The 16,176-nt window shown below is 42.3% G+C and overlaps 1 protein-coding gene across 1 annotated transcript in view; it reads left to right on the forward strand.

Moving 5' to 3' along the window:
* Nucleotides 1-16,176, forward strand: part of Stxbp3 (syntaxin binding protein 3) — a 49,200-nt gene that overhangs the window by 7,621 nt on the left and 25,403 nt on the right. Inside the window, exons 2-7 of the mRNA XM_048443532.3 lie at nucleotides 3,912-3,961; nucleotides 4,440-4,521; nucleotides 5,893-5,969; nucleotides 9,805-9,883; nucleotides 10,506-10,606; nucleotides 14,780-14,934. Of these exons, the coding sequence (XP_048299489.2) occupies nucleotides 3,912-3,961; nucleotides 4,440-4,521; nucleotides 5,893-5,969; nucleotides 9,805-9,883; nucleotides 10,506-10,606; nucleotides 14,780-14,934 (544 nt within the window). The remainder of the gene's footprint in view (nucleotides 1-3,911; nucleotides 3,962-4,439; nucleotides 4,522-5,892; nucleotides 5,970-9,804; nucleotides 9,884-10,505; nucleotides 10,607-14,779; nucleotides 14,935-16,176) is intronic.

Consider the following 16,176-nt stretch of genomic DNA (forward strand, 5'->3'; position numbering starts at 1 on the left):
TGAAATTAATTGTAATATATTTGATTTAATATGACGCAATCAAAATTATTTCATATAAGAATTAATAAGGTAAGGAAAAGGAATTCATAGGATATTTTGTATTCCCCCCCCCCTTTTTAAGCTTTAAAGTCTTTCTCTGTTTCTCTTGTTTTGGTGGCACCAGGGATGGAACCCAAGCTTCACAGATGCTTGTCTTCTGCCACTGTGTCCCGGCTCTCTCTTTTGTGTTATTTTGTATCTCATGATTTTTTCTTTTTTTAAAGTAAGGTTTACTCTGTAGCCCAGGAAGACTTGGAGCTCACAGCAGCCCTCCTGCTCAGCCCCCATGTGCCAGGATTTTCCAAGTATGAACCACTGTGCCTGACTACTGCTAGCTCTGTTTCCAGGGCTCCTGGTAACATGTCCTTGCTCCTGTCGTCTAGGGAGGGCAGTACAGGTGTAAGGTTCGGAAACTAGTGACGTCACGGCAGCTTTGTTTCTTAGAGAGTAGTATAGCTGTCAGGACCTGCATTGTCTTCAGTGCTCAGCTTGCGGCATATGCAGCGAAGGAATCTCGGTGTCTGCGCTCTGCCTTAAAATAGCCTTCATGTTTGCCTGGCGTGTGCCGCAGAAACTCTTGCTTTCTGGTTTAATTACAGTTAAATACTTAAGAGGTTTTTTTTTTAATTGTTATTCCCCTATAACATAATTTACCTAGTAAGCAATATAATTGCCTTTACTGACTTCTTTCTAACTTTTTTGGGGAACGGGGGCGGGTGTGTATATACCTGGTGATGGACAGAGCCCAGGGGTTGGCAGCGGGTGTGTATACACCTGGTGATGGACAGAGCCCAGGGGTTGGCAGCGGGTGTGTATACACCTGGTGATGGACAGAGCCCAGGGGTTGGCAGCGGGTGTGTATACACCTGGTGATGGACAGAGCCCAGGGGTTGGCAGCGGGTGTGTATACACCTGGTGATGGACAGAGCCCAGGGGTTGGCAGCGGGTGTGTATACACCTGGTGATGGACAGAGCCCAGGGGTTGGCAGCAGGTGTGTATACACCTGGTGATGGACAGAGCCCAGGGGTTGGCAGCAGGTGTGTATACACCTGGTGATGGACAGAGCCCAGGGGTTGGCAGCAGGTGTGTATACACCTGGTGATGGACAGAGCCCAGGGGTTGGCAGCAGGTGTGTATACACCTGGTGATGGACAGAGCCCAGGGGTTGGCAGCAGGTGTGTATACACCTGGTGATGGACAGAGCCCAGGGGTTGGCAGCAGGTGTGTATACACCTGGTGATGGACAGAGCCCAGGGGTTGGCAGCAGGTGTGTATACACCTGGTGATGGACAGAGCCCAGGGGTTGGCAGCAGGTGTGTATACACCTGGTGATGGACAGAGCCCAGGGGTTGGCAGCAGGTGTGCTCCTCTGTGGCTCTCCACCTTAGTCTCTCCCTGAACCTGGAGTTTATCGTTCATCTAGGCTGGCCAGTGAGCTCCCCACCCCATTCCCAGCACTTGGGTGCAGACACTTGCGCACAGCTGACTTCCCACATGAATGCTTGGAATCAGGGTCCGTTCCTTGTGCTTGCACAGCCCACACTCCTCGTCCTCCACTGGTTTTGCTTTGTTTGGGTTTGGTTTGAGATGTATTTTGTGGAGCCCAGCCGGCCTCCACCTCTGTGTAACTGACGATAATCTTGAATTCTTCTGCCTTTGTCATCCTGTTACTGGGAATTTGGATACCATGCCTCCACACTCAACTTTTGGCTGATATTTCCTAACCCTTCAAAAATCTTCCTGATTACAAAATCAGATCAAATGTTGTAAAATCCATGTGGGGTGTGTGTGTGAGGTAGTGCAGGCTCACACAGGCCGCAGTGTGCCAGTGGAGGTCAGAGGATACCTTAAAGGAGTTGGTTCTCCCTAAAAGGAGTTGGTTCTCCCTAAAAGGAGTTGGTTCTCCCTTAAAGAAGTTGGTTCTCTCATTCTGTCAAGGAACCTGGGGTCAAGCTCAGATGGTCCGGCTTGCTGGACAAGCATTTTTACCCACTAAGCCATCTCACCAGCCCTAGAGCACAACTTTTGAATATTGCTTTTTCTCGGAACTCTTCTAACAGCAAATGTGTTATTTTCCTTCTTACTAACTAGCTCTCCAGCTCTTCACATGCTGATGGAGTATCCTGCCATTCAGTTCAGTTCTGACTCGAACTGGGCCAGCGTTGGCACGGTTAAGGATTCAGACCCATAAGACTGCCCCAGTTCAGATGACAATAGCAAGCAGCCCCATCCTGCCCAGCTTGGGTGTGCAGTCGGGGCTTCCTAGACTCTGCCTTCCCTCAGGTTCAGTAACTCGGGCCTTCTGACTCTAGTCAACTACTTCTGTTACCAGGGTTTTTGTTGTTCGGTTGTTCTTTGTTGTTGTTTTTCTAAAGCATACAAATCCACAGCCAGCTGAAGTCTGTAGGTGGAGGTCCAGAAGGGGCTTCCCTCCCTGTGAGCCGGGCGTGTCACCATTGCTACACATGACTGCGTTCAGTGACTCAGAAAGTGGGTGGGTTATGGGAGTTTCGTTGTGTAGGGCTTACACAGTGGCCACTGGTCATTGAACACAATCTCTAGCCCCTGTTGTCTCCTTAGAAGTCATAGCTCGGTCTTCTGGTGAAGACTGCTTGCTGCTTGCTGAAGCTAAAAGATTCAGGTCGCCAGCCTGCCATAGATTCTCTGTCACATAAGAAATTTCAAAGATTTTTAGATTTATGCCAGGAACTAGAAAGAACATATTTTTTTGAAAGATGTATTTTTACTTTTAATTATGTGTATGCTTATATGGGTATGTATACAGAAGCGTAGCTAGCTGTCTGTGGCAGGTAGAGGAGGGCTCAAGTTACAGGTGGATATGAGCCACCCAGTGGTGTTAGGAACTAAACTCTAGTCCTCTTAACCACCCTTCTCCCCAGCCCCCCTCAGGTATTTTTTTTTATTATGTCACAGTAACGCTTATTCATTACAGTGTTAGAATTGTCTTTCTTTAGAAAAACATGGTGTCAAAAACTTGGTGGTAAACTTCCAAAAAGTATTTACTGAAGACATATTAACTTAAAAATAGAAAAGTTTAGGGGCCCGGAGAGATAGCTCAGTGATGAAGAGCACTGGCTGCTCTTCCAGAGGCCCCAGGTTCGATTCCTAGCACCCACACAGCAGCTCACAGCTGTCTGTAACTCCAGTTCCAGGAGATCCAGCAGTGTCACACAGATGTAGATGAAGGCAAAACAAACGCCGACGTACAAATAAATCTTTAAAAAAAATAGGAAAGTTTCAACAAATTAAGAGGCATGGTGGTGCATACCTATAATCCAAACATTTGGGAGGTAGAGTCTGGAGGGGAATTGATTCAAGGTCGTCCTTGAAAGACGTCTGATGCCCTGAAACCGAAGTTACAGGTGATTATGATCTTTCTGATGTGGATGCTGCCACCCAACCCAGGTCCTCTTCAGCCAGGCGTTCTTAACCACCGAGCCGTTTTCCCAGCCCCAGCCTGCACGTGTTCTTTAGCAGGAAAGTAAGTGAGGATGAAAAACGCGTCTGCAGGTTTACCTGTCAGATATAGTTTAGCCTTGAACAGTGAAGGGTCTTCCTATGGGTTATTTTTTTCTTAAGACTTAAGAAAGAAGGAAAACCTAAGTCAGATAATAGTTTCAGAACTGTTTTCTGGACATGTTCATGCACATGTTTGAGAATATATTACAGTTTAAATGTGTAGGTTAGGTGTTGACTATGTTGTATTTTTACTTAGAACTTACTATGCAGTGTTTATGAAGCTCCTCCACACATTCCGGGTTGCAGTTGTTCTCGGCTGTTTTGAACCTTTAACACAGTCCTACTTTCTAATTGTTGCTGTAGGTTACTAACCCTTTTTTTTTCTTAACAGAGATAAAAACAACAGTGTTCGATGACTGCCGGAAAGAAGGCGAATGGAAGGTAGGAGTTGTGTAATTTGCTCTGGTGGAGGGCGGGCTTCAGAATATTGTACTCAGGGTGTTTCCATAAGGTCATAGGCCTAGAATGTTACTTTCAGACTTCATTGCCTCTAAGCTGTGGCACCTTGGACAAGTCGCCCAACATTTCTCTGTGTCCTTGTCCAGAGGCTGGGGATGGTAATACATCATACTGTAGTCACAGATACTAAGTGTCTGAACAGTACTTCTTGGCAATAATTCTGTAAATGACAATTGCATTTTTGGAAAATTTGATGTTAATATTAGATATATATAAAATCAACAAGTGCTGCTTCGAAATAGAAATATTTCTATTTCCTTACTTGTATGTAATATTTATATGTATGTGTATTGAGAAAGTAAACCACCAAATTATGCAGTTGAAGAGGAATTGTAGAATCCTGTTTGTCAATTGTTCATCCCTGACAGCAGCAGCTTACGCTCTCCCGCTCTGTTTTAAGATAGCGCTCCTGGACGGGTTCACCACCCGGCTCCTGTCGTCCTGCTGCAAGATGACAGACCTTCTAGAGGAGGGGGTGGCTGGTGAGTGTGCCCTGCTCGTGAAGACTTCGGCTTCCGAGAGGGAAGGCTTTTGGCTAGAGATACTCCTTCCAAGGATGCTGTTTTCATTCTTAGAGCTCTAGCCATAACAGACTTGTCGGTCCTCCGTTGTGAGACGTGGAGGTCGGTCCAGTATTCCTCAGAAATCCTGAATATATAATATTTATGTTTTAATACTTATGAATAAAGTGATTGGTTACCTATTGCATATTCAGTTTGCATTTGCTATTACAATAGCATGTTTTTTTAAAAAAGAAAAAAATTTTATTTTTAAATTTCGTCACATTTTGTCGAGTGTGTGTGTGTGTGTGTGTGTTTGTGTGGCGGTCACAGGACAATATTCAAGAGTCAGTTCTTTCTGTTGACCATGGAGTTCTGGGGACTGAACTTAGGACATCAGTACGTGCCTTTACTTGCTGAGTCATCTCCCTGGCCCCGAGAATTAATGAAGCCGGGTAACTTGTTTAAATTCCTAGAGGCTGCTCTGGTAGAAACTAGAGCGAGACCCATTTGATAAACATGTAGAGTACTGTGGAACTGCAGAGCTAATGCGCAGTGTGGGGCTTTGATTCTTTTATACACTGTTGTTTCTAATTGTCCATCCAATGTTAGTAGGAGAGAGGGAAGGAGGGAGAGAGAGAGAGAGAGAGAGATCACAGGACCACCGAGAGAGAGAGACAGAGAGAGAGAGAGAGAGAGAGAGAGAGAAAGAGAGAGAGAGAGAGAGAGAGATCGATCACAGGACCACCTGCTGGTGTCAGTTCTTCCTGTCTCCTGTGGGAGAGGATCCTGGGGACCAATGTAGGACATCAGCCTTAGCAGTAGGTTCCTTTACTTCTGAGCCATCACACTGAGACAAGAATTATTTTACTTTTTGATGCATTTCTTGTTTCTTCTGGCACACTGATGTTTGCTCAGTACTCTAGTGCCCAGCTGTAAAAGGTCTACTCTGTCTCTCGGTGCTGACACGATCCTACAGATGGTCTCAAAAAAGAAGATACCTTTTATTTTTTTTTAAATATTTATTTTATTTATTATGTATACAGTATTCTGTCTGTGTGTATGCCTGGTGGCCAGAAGAGGGCACCAGACTCCATTACAGATGGTTGTGAGCCACCATGTGGTTGCTGGGAATTGAACTCAGGACCTTTGGAAGAACAGGCAATGCTCTTAACCTCTGAGCCATCTCTCCAGCCCCCTACCTTTTATTTTTTTAAAGGATTTATTCATGGAAAAGGTCCAATATATAAAAATGTGTTTCTTTATTATTATTATAAATGTAAAATACAATAAAGTTTATTTTAAAATATTTTAAACTTTGGTTCTATCAAATGACTTTTTTGTTGTTATCAGTTGTAGAGAATATTTATAAGAACCGTGAACCTGTCAGACAAATGAAGGCTCTTTATTTCATCTCTCCAACATCAAAAGTGAGTATTTTCAGTCCTGAGAGGGAGGTTTTGGGCTGGGGTGTGCGTTCACATGTGCAAGACTCTGTAAATCTTGAACTTAAGGCTTTCTTAATTGATTTTTATTTTGTATGTATGGTAGTGTTTCTGCTTTCTTACGTGTGCACACGTGTGCAGGTACCCATGGAGGTCAGAAGAGAGTATTAGATCCCTGTAAGGGGAACTTCAGGCGAGCGTGACTGCTGAGCACCTCTCCAGACCCCCAACCCTTCATAGTGACACACAAACAATAATCAGATTCTTCACTAAGTATTAAGTATGCCTTATTAGAGGATTATTCCTATTAACTGCTTTATTTATGAAAGTTTTTCTGTATTACGTTTTATTTGTATTCCTCCTAGTAGAAATGTATAAGATTTCCTTTCTCCTATCATATAAAAGATGAATTAATGCTATAAAATGGTAGTTTCTTTACAGCATTTGAGATTCACATAGCTCCTTATTGACCCTTAATTTTGGAAGAGATGGAAATGTAGACAAATAAGTCTTTTAAAAGATAATTTTAAAAAGATGTATCTATCAATATTTTATGTGTATGAGTGTTTTGCCTACATGTGCATATGTGCATCATGCATGTGCTTGGTGCCCATGAAAGCCAGAAAAGGACATCAGATCCTGGAACTGGAGTTACAGGCCATTGTAAGCCCCTCCCTCCCCTGTGGTGCTGGGTCCTCATGAAGAACTGTAAGCAGTCTTAGCCTCTTGAGCCACCTCCCCATCCTTGAGCAATGTCTTTATCTTACTGATTTTCCTATAGTATACATGTTTATATAGAGATCTATATGTTTTATGGCAAAGAAATTTTTTCAGTTTTCTTTTGACAAATATGACTTGACTTGCTTCCTGAGCCAAACTTAAAGTATAGAATTAGATTCTTATTTTTTCCATGCGATATCTTCTTGTTTGGGTTTTTTTTTTTTTTTGAGACAAGTTCTCACTATGTGTTTTAGACCGGCCTAAAGTGACTTCAGGCTGGTCTCAAACTCATAGACTCCTGGTTCAACCTCCTAAATGCTAGGATTACAGCCTAAGCCACCACGCTCAGCTCTCTATAATGTCTGAGAGGGCGTTTTTCCAGCACCCTTTTTCACTTCTAACTCATAGATATTAGGGAAGTGAGCAAACAGAAAAACAATGCACAAAAAAATACATCTGCAGATTGGCTGCTAGGAACACAGTGGGTTTTTTAAAATAATATTTTATAGTTTATCCATGAAGTAGTATAGTACAACAAGAAAAAAATTATGACTGGAAAAAAATACAACCTAAAAACACCGTGTTTCACTGAGCATGTAGATAATGCCTTTAATTCCAGATCTTAGAATGCAGGAGGAGATGGATCTCTGAATTTGAGGCCTACCTGGTCTATATAGCGTCTATATAGCAGGTTCTGGGCCAGCCAGGGCTACACAGTAAGACCCTGCCTTAGAAAAGAAAAAGAAAAGCATACTGCTTTGCCCCTAGCGAATTGTCAAAAGGACTGTGTGTGTGCTCCTGCACTCTCTCACACACTCTTAGTTATTCTAGCTAAATAAATGAACCAAAACAACATATACTCTTTCGGTTTTTTGAGACAGGGTTTCCTCTGTAGCTTTGGAACCTGTCCTGGAACTAGCTCTTGTAGGCCAGGCTGGACTCGAACTCACAGAGATCCGTCTGCCTTCTGAGTACTGGGATTAAAGACGTGTAACACCACCACCCGGCTCTTAACATGTACTCTTGTACTGATAGTAAGACTATCTGTATAAGAAACTGGGTTCACCATTTTCAAGAAGTTTTTTAAAATATTTTTTAAATATTCAGTAAGGAATAAATAGTTAAATTAAGATGATAGAAATAAATTGATTAAATTCTGAGAATTGATAAATTGTAGTATAAAAGACCATGTGGTCATTAAAAATAAGATTTATATGAATTTAATTACTTGGAAATTCATTTTTAATGTTCAGTGACAAAAGAATGCACAATTACATATTCAGTAAAGTAGCAGTTTAGAGAAGGCAGTACCTGACATGACCCACAACCAACTCAGCATCTCTGCTCACCTTGAATGGGTGGCCTGCAAGCCCTTGAGGCCTCTGGGCAAGTGAGCAAGGCCTCGGAGTCTTTGGGAACACTGTGAAGATTGTGGAATTTGCTTCCCCGGGGCTGGGAGAGCCAGAGACCAGGGTCAGGGTTCCCAGGTGAGAGTCATAGACAAATTCCAGGAGGTTGGCTGGAGAAGAGGCTAAGGGAGGTCAGCTGGTGCCAGGAGGGCCTTAGAAGTTTGTGTATTTGGCTTTGGTGGTTTGCCCTTGGGAAGGAAAACTGTTTTGCCTTCCTACTCCTAAGGAAGTGGCTGTTTTTAGGATTGTCCCAGAGTTGAGCCTAATTCCCATGTGACTGATAAGGGAAAACATAAAGCCACACACCTGAGGAGGTCCAGCTGCCACAGAGAGGATGTCCAGCGAGATGAAGAGAACATCCAGCTGGGGACATCAGTGCTTGAGGAGTTTGCCGTCATGAACAGAAAAGTAGCACAGCGTGGAGAGGCCCACGCAGCTGCTGGAGCCCAGAGGAGGACTGCCGGCTGAAACAGCTGACAGAAGGAAAGGGTCCTCTCCAGAAATTTGAATTAGTGGTCTCTGAGATCAAAATGGATACCTGTAAGGCAAAAGGAAAAGTTAATCATTAGAGACTTAGATCTGTGTAGTGTTACAGAGATGTAGTTTTGCAAGAGAAGAAGCGTCAGATGGAAGGGAGAGAGCATTAACTTGTTTTCATTTTCCCATTCAAATCATTATCATTTTTTTAAAGAATTTAATGACAAAATGGTAGTTTCTTTGCAGAATTTGTGGTTCACAAAGCTCCTGTTGGTCTATAATTTTCAAGGAGCGATAAACAAGTCTAACAGTGGGATTAGGGGCTGTCTCTGACTCCTTTGCTGGCTTTTGGGACCCTACTAATACTGGGTATTACCAGTATTAGGTAATACACCTTCCCCAGCCTTAACACAAGGGGAGGTGCTTAGTCTTACTGCAACTTGATATGCCATGTTTTGTTGATACCAATGCGAGGCCTGACCTTTTCTGAACAGACAGGAAGGAGAAGTGGATTGGGGATGGGGCAGAAGGGAGGTGGTGAGGAGGGATGAGAAACTCCCTTCAGGGTGCAAAATAAATATATTTTTTAAATTTACTTTTATTTTACATCATGTATGTTTTGCGCGCTTGTGTGTCTACATACCACATGTGTTCATGGGTGCCTGCAGATCCAGAAAAAGGCATCAAATACCCCGACACTGGGGGCAAGGACAGCTGGGAGCTCTCTCTACTCAGGTGCTCTACAAGGGCAATCTCTCCAGCCCTGCTTCTCTCTCTCCTGCCAGCCCCATCACCTGTTCCCTTCCTCTTTGAGGTGCCTACCACACTCGTGGTCTCAACAGTTTGAGTTTTTCAACACTTCCTCAGTGATTAGTCTGGTGATCTCACTGTCAGATGGTACTGCCAGTACCTTGGCTTCTCAGTTCCTTGATCTGTTGTCATCCAATAATCTTACCATCTGTTGTATGTGTCCTAGACAGCCTCTTTGCCCATAACACCATCCATGTATTCATGTTACCTTCCCACGTGTGACCTTATTCTGTGGTCTTAGCTGACACTGACTGGAGAAATGTTTAGCTTTAAAAATCCATTCGTAGGTTAGACTTTTAGCCAGTCATGGGTTATTTTATTGAGATAAACTTGGTTACTTCAAAGCTAGCATATTGAAATCAGTATTTAATAAAATATGTGTTAATATCTCATTTCTCTTTAAGTCTGTAGATTGTTTCTTGAGAGATTTTGGAAGTAAGTCTGAGAACAAATATAAAGCCGCGTATCTGTACTTCACTGACTGTAAGTGCCTTACCTCATTGTTCAACGTCCTGTTAGCCTTAGAGTCTCTGCTTTGTAGTTAAGGTGGATGAGCATTAGGAATCTTAACCAAAATTCCAGTTATCAGAAAGCAGCCTGTTGGAAGGTACCAAAGAAAATATTTGTTTGGCATATTTTATGGGAGAAAAAATCTACCATATTTTTCCCATTGTGTGTATGTATGTATACACACACACACACACACACACACATATACATGGAAAGTGGAAGAGAGGACAGAAGTCCCGAGACATTTATGTTTTATATTCTGTTATGTAACTGTATGTAAATGGTCTGAAGCCGGGTGGTGCATGCGCACACCTTTAATCCCAACACTCGGGAGGCAGGGGCAGGATGATTTCTGAGTTCGAGGCCAGCCTGGTCTGCAGAGCAAGTTCCAGGACAGCCAGGGCGACACAGAGAAATCTTGTCGTGAAAGACAACAACAAAAAAAGCCTATTACTCCCGTCTGTGTCGTGCCTTGTATTGACTGTCTGTCTGCAGGGTAGTCTGCTCTGTAAAATCCAGCTGCTATGCATAAGAATATGATTGCATGTTAGGATGATTTACTCAAAAGGTTTATGGACTTGTGCTTCCCCCCCAGTTTGCCCTGACAGCCTCTTTAACAAGATTAAGGCATCTTGCTCCAAGTCAATAAGAAGATGTAAAGAAATAAACATTTCCTTTATTCCACATGAGTCTCAGGTACTGGGAATTTTTATTTTTTAATCTTTGCTCATAATGGATTTTCAGAATTAGTTTTATAAGCTTGTTGCTAAGTTGTTATCTGAGAATGTTTGATGTATTTATTTGGTGTTGGTAAATGTTGTGCCTAATGTACAAATAAATGAAGAAATATGAACAAAAATTGGAATACAACATTAATAATGAAAAGAGGGGCTTAAATTTCTTATCTGGTACCACATGCCATGTCATTAGATTATGAAATTCAGAGATTTTTCTTTAGCTTTTGTAATCCTTTATGATACTTAAACAAAAGTTTTAGATAAATATTTGATACCATATAACTGTGAAATAAAGGCTGTTCATTTGTTTTATATTTGACACAGTTAATGAGCTTGGTTAATGATGGTAATGATGATAATAGTAGTCACCAATAGAGTATTTACTCTGTCAGATCATTTTCTTGATTGCTTTACATAAATTTAGTAATTTCAGCTTTTCACCAGTTCTGTAGACACTTCTATTCCCATGTTTTGTCTCGTGGGTTTTGTTGTTGTTGTTGTTGTTGTTGTTTTTGTTTTTGTTTTTTTTTAAGATAAGGCCTCACTATGTATCCAAAGCTGTCCTGGAACTCACTCTGTAGACCAGGATGGCCAGGAACTCATAGTCAGTCACTTACCTCTGCCTCCTGAGTGCTGGGATTAAAGGCGTGTATTGCCATGCCTGGCTTCTATACCCATTTTAAAGGCTGGAAATTTAAGAGGTTAAAAACTTACCCCAAGTTACACAACCAGTGAATAGACAGGTGTTCTACTCAGTTTTCTGTTTAGATTTTAGATTATATAGAAAAATATTTGGAGATCTTTGGAACTACCAGGTCAGCATTTGGGAATAGAAAGATCCTAGATACAGCGTTCCTCTTTTCAGCTTTGCTAGTATGACAAACACTATAGTCCAGATTTTAAGATTCTATTTAAGTTTTCTTAAAATTCATCCTTTAATACAATATATAAGTTTAGTGTAGGATGAAACTAGGCTTCCTGAAGTCATGTGTGCTATAAACAGTAGTCTAGAAAATGCTGTAGGTATTTCCAGATATTACTTCACAAAAGATAATAAATAGTTTTAGCCCCAGAATTCTTTCAAATCCTATGGTTGCTGTGTTTGCAGGAAGGAATTTTATAGCAACATGACTAAGTTGATGGCTTATGGCAGAAAATATCTGTGTATAGAAAGAAGTCCCTTGAGGAGGTTTACTACCAGTCTATGAAATATGATCGTTAAGGTCCTCTTTTTGTATTTTTTCCATGTTTTCTCTCCTAATTTACTTCCTTGATATATATCTTATGAGAATTTACTTACAAAAATTATTTTGAGGTAGTGTCTGATTGTACCTGATAAGTAGTAGGATTAAAAATGCCCAGTACCGTGCCTGACTTTACCTAATAAGTTTAATTGCTATGGAAAAATTCTGATGAGACTAAAAACATATTGGAAATACATATGACGTACTGCTAAGTGCTCTAAGCTAGGAGCAGAGGCTCATCTGAGATGTAATCATAATGTTATTTCAGGGCAGGTGTCATAGCGCATGCCTAAGATACCAGCACCGGGGAGGCAGAGGCAATAGTTCCACAAGTGAGACTGTCCCAACTAGAGATGGCTAGATTCAAGGCTGTGAAGTGATGAGTGTGATAGCTAGTTTAGTCTCAGTGGTACAATGACAGAGGTACAAAGTATTCAAAACTTGTATCAGTTAGGATTAGGTTCAACTGAGTAAAGTAGGAAAATAAAGCTTTCAGTAGCCAAAACAGTGTGAAAATGTACTTCTTTCTGTATAAAAAGTCAGGAAATGGGCTTTATAACACTTACACAGCCTACAGAATGGTCAGGAGCCTATTCTTTTAGGTATTCCCTTCATGAGCCAGATGACTATGAAATTATTATATTCTTATTTGAGGTAGCAGGATAACAGAGGGTATATAATAAGTAGAGAGACAGAATAAAATAAGAACCTTCATTTATACTGTATTCGCTAAAATTTAGTCCCAGGACGAAGCTGAAAATGTCTTCGATGGGCTTGTATAACTGTGCTTCCCAGTGACCTGGAGTCGTCACTGTAAAGTAAGGGAGGTCTGTTTGTTGAGGACACATGTCACAGTCAGCCACAAAAGGAGTATTTACTAGGAGACTAGGGAGACATCTGAGAAATGAATACAGTTTTACATGGTAGCAATTAAGAGGTAAGAATGACCTGAATGCAGAAATGCAGAAGCAGAAATAGGTGGGGACAGCAGGAATCTGGGTCACAAGAAGTGTGGGTATAGTAGATAGGTCTTTCCGTAAGCTGGCCGCAAGTATAGACTGCAGGAGGCTCCAGCATCTTCGAGATAGTAGTATGGATGAGGAAGCTTTGGCCCAATCCTGAAGTCTTTAAGGAAAAATGGAGTCTTGGGCGTCACTGTGAAGTCATTGTGATTGGCTGGGGTTTTACTTAACATCTTCTGTATTCTGGGACCTAAGCTGAAAAAAACAATGGAGATATAACCAGGAAAAGAAAAAAATGATGGAGCCACCAGGCGGTGGTAGCGCATGCTTTTAATCCCAGCACTCGGGAGGCAGAGGCAAGCAGATCTCTGTGAGTTCGAGGCCAACCTAGTCTACAAGAGCTAGTTCCAGGGCAGGCTCCAAAGCTACAGAGAAACCCTGTCTCGAAAAAGACAACAACAACAAAACAAAACAAAACAAAAAAACCCAGCAACAAGCAACAGCAACAACAAAAAAGTTGGAGCCAAACAATTGCTTTTGTTACTCTTGATGGTCATTTTTGGTGTGGGGGATTTGTTTGTGTTTTGGTAGGTATTGGGGATCAAGTCCAGGGCCTTGAACATGCCAGACAAGCGTTCCACCACTAAGCTATTTAACCCTCCCTACCCCATCACACTCTTGTACACACACACACACACACACACACACACACACACACACACACACGAGTGGTTCTTAGAGCTTCTTGCATGATACGTGTCTGTTCTACTAACATTCCATAGTCAAGACATCAGTGGGTGGGAAGTCCGTTCCTATAGGGCAGTGGTTCTCAATCTCCCTAATGCTGCAACCCTTTAATACAGTTCTTCTCATTGTGGTAACCACAACCATAACATTATTTTTGTCACGTAAGTGTAATTTTGCTGCTGTTATGAAAAGTAATCTAAATACCTGTGTTTTCCAGTGGTTGTAGGCAACCCTTGTGAAAGGGTCATTCAACCCCCTCACCCCCAAAGGTTAGGAGCAGCTGCCATGGGGAGCAGTCTCTTAGGCACAGATATGGGATAGTAACATTTCTGACAAATCCCAGTACGTGCTACAGTGGGATCGTGTGCTGTGCGGTGACAGTCCATGTGCAGGGTACTTGTTGGTTGGTGATTAACACAGCAGCTGAGCCTTTGAGAGCAGAGACCCTGGGTTGGCACAGCTGAGCTCCAGTCTGTGGTCAGGCTGCTGCTAATGTTCAGAGAGTAAGAAAGGAAAGGCAAGGAAGTTTCTTCATAACTTGTTACATAACCTATATTTGTTTCCTATCCGTTCCTACACCCAATGCCTTATCTGAGAGGGATTACTGTCACTATTTTTGAAAAGCCAAACCGAACTCTCAACTCCTCTCTGCCCATCCTTCAAATAACACTCTAATGGGCTGCTAGCCTGGTTCTTTGATAGCTGAATGAATCAATGCATCTGAGATCTCATTGTATTTATGTTAAGTCTTATCTTTCACAGTGACTTAGGATTTGGGGAAGAAAATCTTTTAAGGATGTGATTCTGAGCTAAACAATTAAAGAAGTTTTTGGATTATTCTAAACTAGGTTAAGATTTCTTAATTTTCTTTCTGCCAAGCATTAGATATTTTCAGTTTGATACTTCCTACTTCAGACTCCTTTTTCTGTTGCACAGGTTGTAACGCAGTCAGTACAATCTGTGTTTGAAACAAAAATTGAAGGCGTGAGGCAGAGTAAATGGGGGAAGACGGCCGAGGTGAAGGGTAGTGCTGAGGCGGTGAGAGCCGAGTAAGATACAGCAGCTGTCAGGAGTCGGCCTGCGAGGCTCGTCCGCCCACATCCCAGCCACAGTCTGTTTTCTTTGGAATCTGCAGTCAAGGCTCTAGACTGACAGTCTGACTTTTCTGACCTTCCTTAGGTTTATACTCTTGACGTACCAGACGCGTTCTATTACTGTTACAGTCCAGACCCTAGTAACGCCAGCCGGAAGGAAGCGGTCATGGAGGCAATGGCTGAGCAGATAGTGACGGTGTGTGCCACTCTAGATGAGAACCCTGGAGTGAGGTATAAGAGGTAAGGCACGGAGTGTGCGCGTTGTTCGTTTATGATGAGGCCTAAAGCACCGTAGCTCTGCTTTTTGTGTCGCTTTGCAGAGGAGAGCTCCCTTGTATGGTCTCCAGGCTCTGCGTAAAGAAAATCGAGAGTTTAGATCACAGAGTAACTCACAGCTTCCGTAACTGAACCTCAGAACTTGTTTGTTTTCGTTTACTTATAGAAAGTTTTGTTTGTTTGATCAGTTTAAGGACTGCTTCAAGGGTTGTTTTATTGACTGTAATCTTGGCATTTAATAATCTATCATTACATTTACACCAAATTTAAATGGCTATGTTATCTGAACACTTGTTACAGTACCGAAACATTTTTAGTATTTGATCCCAGTGGGCATTTTAAATAAATTTTAGAATTTTTTAAAAGAGGCGAAGTTCAACTTTTATACTACATAGCTTTATTTACTTTTTCTTTATAAAAACAAGTTTAGTGTAAAGTGCATTCCTTTTCTGTATCAGGTTTGTGAGTTCATTGCAGTATGAACAGTCCGCTTGACCCTCATGTGAAGAACAACTCTGCAGTATCCCACAGTCTCACCCCCCCTCCTGGCCACCTTCCCTCTCCCTCCCCAGAGCAAACTACTGCTCACCTTTGACATGCAGCTTAGTTTTGCCTGATTTTGAACTGCTATAGGTGAGGTCATAGGATTTGTCTGTTTCATAGTGTTTGGTTCAATGTTACTTTCTAAGAGACACCTCTGTGTGTGCTGTCAGTCACTTGGGTTATAATCTGGCTCAGCTGCTGGCTGTGTTTAATCTGGTCTGAGAATGTCTAGTTATAAAATGGGAATGATGGCAGTGGCCTTCTCATGGGGTTGCTGGAATGAAAGGCATTCACCCGTGAATTCCTAAGAAAGGCGGTGCCTCCACTCCGCTGCTGCAGGTAGCAAGTGTGCCATTGACTTCCTGAGCAGGTTCTGTGTCTCAGCAGTGGCATCTGTCCAGTTGACTGGCAAACTGTTTAATTGCACATTTATGCATTACTGCATGCTTCATCACTCTTAATGTAGGTATTTTAAAATCCGCTGTTGGTAGCTGGCAAGATGACTCAGCAGGTAAAGGGCTTGCTACCAAGGTCTGATACTCTGAGTTTGAGCCACAGGGCCTCCCTGGTGGAAGAAGGGAATGATGATCACAAGCTGTCCTCTGACCTCTCTGCCTGCACTAGTCCATGCTAGAGTCCACAAATAAACAAATGTAGAAAACA

Source organism: Myodes glareolus, chromosome 17 (assembly GCF_982192425.1).
Source record: "Myodes glareolus chromosome 17, mMyoGla1.1, whole genome shotgun sequence".
NCBI classification, from domain to species: Eukaryota; Metazoa; Chordata; class Mammalia; order Rodentia; family Cricetidae; genus Myodes; species Myodes glareolus.